This window comes from Lygodium microphyllum, chromosome 17 (assembly GCF_053477565.2).
Source record: "Lygodium microphyllum isolate KBCC chromosome 17, Lygodium_microphyllum_v1.1.10, whole genome shotgun sequence".
Lineage (NCBI taxonomy): Eukaryota > Viridiplantae > Streptophyta > Polypodiopsida > Schizaeales > Lygodiaceae > Lygodium > Lygodium microphyllum.
In genome coordinates, this window is record NC_141151.1 from 19,648,347 (window position 1) to 19,659,134 (window position 10,788).

General features: G+C 42.3%; 1 protein-coding gene across 6 annotated transcripts in view; it reads right to left on the reverse strand.

Annotated features, from left to right (window-relative positions):
- LOC148021647 (Transducin/WD40 repeat-like superfamily protein) overlaps nucleotides 1–10,470 on the reverse strand; it is a 130,483-nt gene extending 120,013 nt beyond the window's left edge. For 2 of the 6 annotated variants that reach the window (XM_087697113.1, XM_087697115.1), the window contains exons 1-2: nucleotides 10,135–10,470; nucleotides 9,988–10,050 (exon numbers count right to left, since the gene is read on the reverse strand). In XM_087697113.1, coding sequence (XP_087553239.1) covers nucleotides 9,988–10,050; nucleotides 10,135–10,421 — 350 coding nt within the window. In that variant the 5' untranslated portion in view covers nucleotides 10,422–10,470. The remainder of the gene's footprint in view (nucleotides 1–9,987; nucleotides 10,051–10,134) is intronic. The other 4 variants (XM_087697114.1, XM_087697118.1, XM_087697119.1 and 1 more) reach the window with 4 other exon arrangements.
- Between the last annotated feature and the right edge of the window lie 318 nt (nucleotides 10,471–10,788).

Sequence of the window (10,788 nt, forward strand, 5' to 3'; positions counted from 1 at the left end):
TTTCTCTCTCCTCTACAAGCAATCCCTCAGCAGTTCTCAACCATTTAGAGCAGATTTCATCCATAGCAGGTGGACAGCAAAGCATTTTCTACTGTAAACCCTAATTTACAGTAGAAATCACAGTTTAGCAACCACCTTGGGTCCCGTGCTAGGAAATTGAAGGCCCAACACTTGGAATCAACAGCTGGAATTCGAGGAACTACCAAAGATTTTGAGAAGCCAACTATCCCAATTGAATTTGGGTCTAGATTTGACCAAGGGTGAATTAGAGGCCTCCCCTATTAGATCAAGGGGCAAGTTGATAAGAAGGTTTGCTAGTCATTTTTGACAGCAAGAGACGTTAGATAGTGAAGGAGATTGGAGAGAAATATCAATGTGCTTCATCCAATTTTAATAGAATCTAAAGAAATACTGCAAGAGGCACCAATTTTGGGACCAACCAAGAGTCTATTGTCCAAAATTGATTATAATATTGTAATTTAGTTTACATGAATTTTATGCTTGCTGTAATTAGTGTTAAATCAGATCATTACCGCCCTTTCCTTGAAAGGAAGGCTGGTTTCAAAAAGAGAGAACTTTTGCATATCCAAAGGACATGATTTCCCCTCTACTAGTGCTAAGCGAAGGGTTGTAGCTCTCCCATGCTAACCTTGCATGCACTTAAGCAGACAAAAGAGAGGATATCTCATGTAGCACACCAACATTCATGAGGCAACACTCAACATCAATTTCCACATGAGCTGCTGCCACCAAGCTCCTCTCCCCTAGTGCTACTGTCTACATAATGAATTGCAGCTCTCCACTCTCATGTGCACTTAAGTGCGCAAAAGAGAGGACATTTCAAGCACCGTACCAACACTCATGAGGCAATAGCTACCATCAACCTCCAAAAAGGCCAATGACAGGACAGAGGAGAAATTCACCATATTCAAGGTGCAACCACATATAAGACTCTCCCCCAAGCCTCAAATCCCCAATTGGACATCAAGCTAAGCCCCACCTCAAGGATTAGTACAAGCTCAAGCCTCACCCCATCCTAGTGTGTGGATAACCTACCTAGAGCCTAAAGTCTAAATGTAATGATCACACTCACAATAAGTTAATGATATCTAAGTCAAATCCCTACCCTAGACTACTCACAAACACACTAGACTCAGGGAGATTGTCATAGATGGGAGCTGATTTCCAGCAATCATAGCTTGGTACATATGGACTGCAAGATGTAGTCATGTCATTGATCTTCAGGATATATCCACTGGGGGGTCTTTATTGAGGATTTGGACACACATAGTCCACACTCTCCATGGGAGATGGGAGAGGAAGCAAGGCAAATTTGAGAGGATGAGGAAGAAAAAAGAGGCTTTCCTTCACACATTTGGAATTCAAACACCTTCCATACCACACCCTCAAATGATCTAGCAGTTTAGCCCACCAAATTGGTTGTTAACATAACCATTGTAATTGTGATGTACTTAGTTACTCTTCACAAAGTTTGTTGTACTTTGTATTTACCTTTCGGGGGGGGCAGTCTCCAAGGTGTTATCAATAGAACTTTCTTTTTCTAGAAAAAAAGAAGTTTTTGACATTTTCCCATGTGGAAAAAGGGGCTCTTTTCCCTTGTCTTTCCCTTTAGCGTTTGATAACATGATTTTCTACTCAGGAGGCATCACATACCTAGCTAGGTGCACTCGGGGGCAAGGTCAAACCAGCAATTCCTGCCAACTCCACCTAGCTAGGAATGCGGTCTCTCCCCTGCAAAAGCCTCATGATGTTATTGTTATTCACTAAGTGAGAATTTGCTTAAAACTTCTTGCAACAACTCTTCTATCAAACAAATGTGGAGCAATGGAAGCAAAGTAATAAAGAAGTTGTATACACAAGTAGCTAAAACAAGAGAACAAGAACACATGAACTTAGAAATGATAAACTCAAGAACTGAAGTGCACCAAAGCATACGAGTGTGTACAACCACACCAATTGTGGGCAACGAGCAAAGTGCTCCAAGACTCCCTCTCTCCAACAGGAATGTGGTGTCCATGTATCTAACAATCATGACAAGGAGAAGAGGTGGCCTATAAATAGGCAAAAATGAAGCAAAAGAATAAATAGGTCAGCCAGCCATGAATGTGATCATAACTACAAGTCGGCAAGGCTAAAAGTAAGCCACCCAATGCAAAATAAAGCACCCAACTGTTGGGCCACTGAAGTACCTATACAACCCATGATATATACTATACTAACACACTCTCTCAGACAATAAGTACAACAAAATATACAACGATGAAAGACACCATAGTACGCACAACAATGATAGTCAAATAGAACCATGGACACCCAAGCAATGGGTAATTAAGTCAACACCAAGTTGCCTTGAAGACTACAAATGTGGATGTCAATCATACAAATCCCTAACCACAAAGAGTCGATGTGTATCACGAGTAAGCTCAGCAAAAAGTACATCATGACCATGGATTCCCCGACCTTTGGCCAAATTGGAAAAGTGCCCCCTCATGCGGGAACAAACTAGAAGCAAACTCTGTTTCACCTCCCATCATGACCCTGAAAGGCAAACCAGCCTCAAGATTTGAATCTGCCGGACTTCATCAATGCCTCTACAAAGCCACGCTCTAGGGCCCACCACACCTACATATGGATGAGACTCAAATGTCCCACCATCATCACCTACTCACACATTCTCTAGCACTGGAGAATTATAAGAGATGATAGCACCACTAAGGCTAGAATAACAATTATGGGGCCACTGCAACATTCGCCACATGGCCAGAATTTGTGTCCAAATCCAAGAATCGTAAAGAATTGGAGAAGTCCTTGCTCTTCTTCTCCTTTTCCTTCTATTTCTACAGCACCATTAGCTTCTTACATTCCTTGCAAAGATGCTCCTTCTTACCAAAGAAGTAGCTTTGAACCTTCTTCTTCTTCTTCTGCATGTCACCCCTCTCTGAAGTAACCAAGGCTCTCAAATAAGGAGCACAAGAATGAGATGTCAACCTCCTTGTAATCATAAAGCAAAATTAATGCTCAAGTAAGAGGCATGACAACCAACATTTTTGAGCCTTCCCTTAGGTGTAAATCAAGCTGAAAGAAAGCGCAGAAAGAATGGGACACAAGCATTCAATGATGTCTGCAAGAAAGAACAAGATAACGTCCGGCCTCCGGCCTCCGGCCTTGCCTCGACACCATGACACGCAAGAAGCATGAGGCCTTCAACTTGCATGCCATCCATGTGGAGAGGGACACAAAGAAGCCCAACTCCCACAATTGGATATGCAAGTATTGTAGGAAGAGCCCCACAAGTGGTGCGACCCGGCTTCTCCAACATCTTTCCAAGACGGGGGGGCAAGTCACCCCGTGCAAGTCGATCCCTCAACACATTGCAGACGAGATTCTAGCCAAGATGAGAGGGGGATCCACTAGAGGAGGAGGTGGCGGATCGACGGCGGCGGCATCTACACCTATGCCTACTCATGAGAAAGCCTCAAATGTAGGCCTATCTTCGACCGATGCGGGTGAGGCCTCCACCATTGGTGGTGCCAACTCCACATCCGCTTCGGGCTCCAACATTGGCAAAAGGCAAAGGTTAGAGGCTCATGCGGTACCAGAGAGACAATCCTCTCTCTCTCAAGCTCCCAGTCATACACATCGATCGGTTGCCTTTCTTAGAGAAAGGCAACGACAAGCCAATATTGAGATTGCACACACGGTGATCGAGTACAATCTTGCATTCAGCATCCTAAAGCATGAGCAATGGAAGAAGATCGTGAGAACCATCGCCAATGTGGGCCCATGGGAAGGATGGAGCGGTGTCTCATACAATGATATGAGGACGAAGAAGATTGATGAAGAGAAGGACAGGATTCATAAAGCCCTTGATCCTATTCGGGCCGCATGGACAAAATACGGTTGCTCCATTCTCACCAATGGATGGAGTGACCGTAAGAAACGGGGTATCATCAACATACTCGTTTCATGTCCACTTGGCACATATTTTTTGCGGGCCGTAGACACCGGCAAGAGGGGAAGAAAAACGGCCGGCCCATTCATCTACCACCACATTCTGCAAGCTATCATTGAGGTACACATTGTCTTTTTAAAGTTGCTTTCATTATTCATGAATTATAATTAGAATTTTCAAGTCATGATTCATCTCTCCCCGAAGCTTTTATAATTTGTGCCATGTATGATGTGCTTATAGGTGGGCCCGTTGAATGTGGTGCAAGTTGTGACCGACAATACATCCAATTGTCGGTGCATGGGCCGTTTGCTTGAGGCCGAGTTTCCTTCGATCTTGTGGACTCCATGTGCAAGTCATTGTTTGGACTTGCTCATGGAGGACATCGGGAAGCTAAAATGGATGAAGAGGGTGGTACACAAGGCTACATCTGTTGTCACCTTCTTCATGGTGAAGGTGAAGGTGCTTGCGATGTATCGCGAGCCTAGCAAACTTGAGTTGAAGAAGCCTTCTTCAACTCGGTTTGCTTATATGTGGTTATTGTTGGAGCAGCTTTTTGAGGTGTGGTCCGCCCTACGCCAAACAATGGTGTCTACTCTATGAAATGAGTGGGATGAGCATGAGATAGAGGAGGCGAAAGCCGTGCAGTGGCTGTGACTTGATGAGCAGTTTTCGCAGAAAGTCCATGCCATTGTGATTGCCGTGACTCCCTTTTATAGAGTGTTGCGCATGACTGATTGCAAAGGGTCCACCATGGGCCTTCTCATTCACTTCTTCAGAGCGTCATTGGTGGAGGTATGGGCTTGCACGATGATCATACATTCTCAACGTGCACACATCATAGAGATAGCAGAGAGGAGATGGGCATGGATGCATAGGCCCATCCATGGTTTTGCAGCATTGGTATATCCTGCCTACAAGTCGCCAGCGATCATGGATGACAGAGAGCTCCGATCAGATCAGCTTGCATATTTGACTCGTGTGGTCCCCATAGATGATCACAACACAATCCTAGGGGGGCTTGGATGCTATGCAGATCAGAGAGGACATGTGGCATTTTCTTCTCCCACTTGTTGGAGAAGGGAGTCACTTGTAAAGCCTCTATTTTGGTGGCAAAAATTTGGATATGCGTTGGAGACTCTTCAGCCCTTGGCCATGAGAGTCCTTGCGCAGGATTGCTCTTCGGGTGCGTGTGAGAGAAACTGGAATGCCTATTCTCTCATTCACACGAAAATTCACAATCGTACTAACTTGCGCATGATGAAGGCCATGATGAGTATGGGTAGTCCAGAGCAGGTAAACACCTAACCATAAAATTATAAGTCAAGTTTAATTTTTAAATGTGTTGGTTTCAACTTGTTACTTTATAGTATTATACTCAACAATTTAGTATTTATAATCTATTATCTTATGTGCATTGTGTAGGTGAATATTGATACATTCAAGTTGACGGGCGACACTCTTGCGAGTGTACATCAGGACGTCGATGAGGAGCAGCAGCAGATCTTTGCAAAGCTCTATAGAAAGCTCATAGCAACACACACCCATGACACTCGTAGTCAACGTGCTCATGGGTGAGGAGTTTGAGTTGCCAGCAGGGGCATGGTCATTCAGCGCCCTCCAAGATCAACGAGGGGTGGTTCAAGTGGCTTGCAAACATATATGAGACGGGGCTCTAGTAGCTCTCGTCCAGTCCCTGATGATGACATTCCCCCCTTGCCTATAGTTAGACCGTCATTGCCTAGTGAGCCATCATTTGATGATGATAGTAACCTTATCAGTGAGGATGAGTATGAGAGTGCCTCATTGTTCGATGACGAGGAGTCATCTTCAAACTCTCTTGATGAGCACTCAGACGATGATGATGATGATGATAGTGATGCCTCATGAGTCATCCTAGCCTCTAGGTCTCAACTCTCTCGAGTCTCACCTTTTTGTATCTACTTAGTACTATCACTGATGATTGTATCCAGTTTCACTCATTGATGATTGTATCATATATCTAGTACACTGTACCGTTGCCCGCATGTTTGCTGCTCGCATGTGACTGCGAGGGCTTTTTACCTCATGTATTCAATATATTTTGTAATGGCACTGCTAGTTTCACTTTAAACATGTGTTCTATTATTTATAGTTTTTTTTTAAATGAAGTTGATTTTTTTTCGAACTAATATCGTACCGTACCATATCATACCTTTCGTACCTGACAACTATAGCCAAGATTCAAGGTATTGTTTTACCTCAATGTCACACAGGAGAAGAGAAGGGAGCTTCTAGACCACATGGCTAGTCAAGAGGATCTATTCGCATCGAAGCGTGTACGTGTGGCAGTTGATCCAGCTACACATGGCTTGAGAAGAAGAAGCGTATTGTGAAACAAGCTGCAATAAACATAAAGAGATATTGGGAGAAGCATGGTGTCACACTCGTTGCTGATGGATGGAGTGACACAAGAAAGAGATCTGTCCATGGCATTGTGGCTTACTCACGAGGAGAGAGATATTTTATATCATCCTATGATGGTTCAAGAACTAGGAAGTCCGCAAATCAGTTTGAAACTGAATGGATCTCTACCATTCAAATCAAATGGTGACCTTTATTTTGAATCACCAATTTCTTCGCTATGAGTTCACAAAAAGATCAAGAAAGATATTGTTGAAGTATTCTGGCACACACTTTGCATATAACTTTGATGTTGAGATGCCTCACAGAGTGCATGGGTGCAATGAGACAATTATTTGTTAATGATGAGTTTAGTACTTCTTCATTAGCAACCACTGCCATGGATATGTTATGTAAGGAAAAGTCAAAGAGCAATGACTTGACTTTTGGGAGGATGAAAAAAGAACTGATGCAATGGTACACCCTATTATACACTTATTGAGACTTGTTGATGGTATGCAACCATGTATTGGCAAAGTGTACGAAGCAATGGATAGGATAATTGAGAAGTTAAGAGATTTGGTACCTCATGCAGAGAAATATGAAAAGATACATGATCTATGTATTGGAAGGTGAAATGCCTATAGCTCACCTTTGCATTCAACTGCATTTGTTGTGGACCTTGAGTATCAAGGCAAGGATCAAGAAAATAATGCTAAGGTGAATCTACATTGGAGGCTTATTCTTGAGCGCATGGTGCCTAATGTGGATACCAAGTATAAGATCAAAGATCAACTTGCTATGTACAAGAGAAAACGAGGCTCTTATGGTTGTGATGATGCTCAATTGGACCTTTGCAAGATTAGGACACCTTTGTGATGGGAGGACTTTGGATCAGATGGGCCAAAGTCGCAAAAGTTGGCTATCCACATCTTAAGTCAAGCAATGAGCTCCTCTTGCTTGGAGCAATTATGGAGCACCTGCAATCATATTGCTTCAAAGAAAAGGAATCATCTTGGAGTGGAAGAAACAAATGACTTAGTCTTCATTAGTGCTAAGTTGAAGATGCTTTGCAAAAGTATTACATCATAGGCTAACCCCTTTGCCCAATGAGAAATGGAGCACAAGGAGGAGCATGCTCATTTTATGGAGATTGTACCTAGCATGCTCATTTTATGGAGATTATACATGTTAATAAATACAATGAAATTTGACATTTTTTAAGCTTAAAATGTGTTTCTTTATGTATTTTAGTATAGTGTGGTCTGATATGATGAGCTCAAAATTGTTTTATAGATAAAAGTTTATTTTTTTAATGTGCCATTCTCCTCCCAAGCTCCCAATTCCTCGTTTTGGCCATCCCCTGTCCCATGTTTCTATCCCTAAAAGACACAATAAATATGTGCATTTGCTATGGCAACCAAGATACTACAGTTGTGGGTTACACTAATTCCAACTATGCAAGACATGCAAATAGTTAAAAAATCCATCTCTAGGGATATCTTCACTTTTGCTAGAGGTGTTGTTTCTTAAATGTCCAAGGTGCAGAAATGCACGGCCTTATCTACACTATTAAAACAAAGTATATTGCAATCACTAAGGCTTGCAAGGAGACCCTATGGTTAGGCCATCTGGTAGCAAATTCCGGTATGCCTATGACTCCTACACTACATTCGGATTCTATGAGTACTATTTAGTTCGGTGAGGTGTCGTATCACTTCATCAGGGAGGTGGTAGAGGACGAGTTCATTGAGCTTATCAAGATACCTACAAATACGAATCCTGTAACTACTCACTAAAAGTCTCCCAGTGGAACAATTTACCTTCCTTAGGGGATTGATGGGCATACGATGAGATGTCGCCTTTTCTCATCCTATTATACTCTATGTACATGTTGTACTTTTTCTCTTTTTTTTTCTTTTACTCCTCACTCAAGCACATTCGCCTTTAAGAGGGAGATTATTGGGGATAAAGGCGCCTATGCCTAACCGCCCACATTTACTCATTGTACATTGTACCCGCACACATGTACACTGTAGGTGGTGGGCGCCATCACTATCACTTTATTCTTTATTCTTTCAATAACTATTGAATAAGGGAAGGCCGATCACACATTATGATTGTTGAAGTTCCCATATACAATATCTCTCTCTTTCCCTCGTGCTCCATCTGCCATAGCTCTTGCTTCCAATTGTGTACTTCCACTTAGGCTCTACCTTTCACTAAGGGCAACCGGCAAAAAGCTCCCCCACTTCCTCTCTCCAACAAGATGCAGCGTGCACATATCAGATAATCATTACATGGAGGAGAAGTGACCTATAAATAATTAGAAATAAAGCAAAAGAATAAACACGTCAACCAACAATGAATACGACCATCGACCACAAAGGCAGTTTGGTCAGGCTGAAAATAAGTTGCCCAGAATAAAATAAAGCGCCCAAATGCTAGACTACTGAAATGCTCGTACAACCCATGATATATGCAATATTAACATCTTCGATGTTGTTCACACTCGATGACATAGTGATGAATGTTATGATTGATTCAAGGTGTCCAATGACGTAAAAACCCATTACCCATCCATGTCAAAATTCCTCTATATCACATTTTCTAATGACCCATTTTCGCATGGAGAAACTTATGAACTAACTTTATCCAACAATTTTGAACTTGCCTCTAGAAAACAAATCATCTTCATATCCATTCATCCTATCCTTAATCAAAATCTTATTTGCTATATGTAAATGTGGATTGATGCAAACTTGAATATGTTTCACAATACGTCCATATTATTGAAATTCTCATCTAGACTTTCCCAGAACAGATCAGCACTGATAGTGAAAAGTTAGAAAATCTACAATGGCCAGATGTGACAAGCTTGCTACACCAGCTGGTTGAGCGCCTTTCAAGAATCAATTGCAATATAGGCCTTGTTTTACATGTGGTTATTGAATAGTGCACACTTAAATGTCACAATCTAGAGATCATGTGGACTACAGCAAGAGGGCATATAAGGGGGACCCACATCATCATGGTAAGTGAAGAACCTACAGGCAAAGAAGACACCCAACAGTTTTAGTTCTAAGATGTGTTAATTCATGTGTGCATCTAGGACCTTTCAGCGACCTCTTGGTTGAGGAGACGCTTTGATAAAAAGCCTTTTACTGTGCAACTTCTCTCTCTGGGTCAGAAATGCAAAAATCTTCCAACCCAGAATCCATAATCGAACTTTCAAGATCACAGTTGAAGCAACAAGGCTTCGTATGCTATTGGTAGTACTGCTAATGAAATGATCAGGTACTAGAACAAAGAGCTGATTGCGGAGAGTCAACTTGTCCCAGGCAGCCAGTCAAGAACAAGCTAAAATGGCTGTTGAAAGTAGAAGCAGTGAGCTGACTCAAAAGGTTCCAAGGTGACTAGTGGAGAGCAAGGCAACGTGCAGGGAGGCATATAGATTGAACCAATTTTAGAGATCGTGGCTAGATACACGAAGACAATGTGAATGGTTGCACAATTCGATTACTGAGATGAAAAGATACAGGAGGATAGTGTACGTCCGCATGGAATGTGTTGCGTACTTCTTCGGAGCAGAGCAAAGCACAGCAGTAAAACAAGGTAAAAGATGGGAAACTTACGAGTCAAAGAGGCGCATGACGTTGTCTTCGCTGTTGACGAGGAAACAAGAGCCATCTGGAGACCTAGCAGACCAAAACCACCAAAATAGACAGAGAAATTAACAAACAGATAAAGAGATCATACATGCGCAATCGAGAGAGAAGTACAGGACGATTCTTTTGTTTTGTTTCTGAAAGCACCATTTGGCGCCCTTGAGGAAATTGGTGTGGCGACAAGGAGGAGGCGAGGAAATCTTGAATTGGTGCTCGAAGTGATATATCCTGTCGGGAGCATCGACAAAGCTCAAGACGGGCCAGTAGTGGTAGTGGTGGTGTTGCTGCATTTGAAGAGCATCATCACCATCACCATTATCATTATCATCATCATTAGGAGGAGAAGGAGGTTCCCGCTCCCCCTCCCGCTCGATGGCAGGAGACTCCTCCGCTGCTGTCATCGTGCGGTCTAATTGACATGCGCACGATCACAAGGCATAGGGCCACATAATGACTATTTAGCATTTAGCACTTTACACATAGAAACACATGGTTTAGCTTAAACATCAACCTTGAGTCCATGATTGGAAGAATCTTTACTTGTTAAAAACATTGTCTTCACAAGTGAAGGTGAATGCCTTGGTACACATAGAGGATGTTGAGTTCACACCACCCAAAGAGAATACAAATTGTGAATATGCTAGTTATACATCTTTCTTCCTCTTAAGAAATGATGCAGATAACTGGTACGGTTTTTTCCTTTCTTATTTAGAAAAATTAAGGTGCATCAATGAGAAATAATAACTCTTGTTATCAACAAACCAAGCG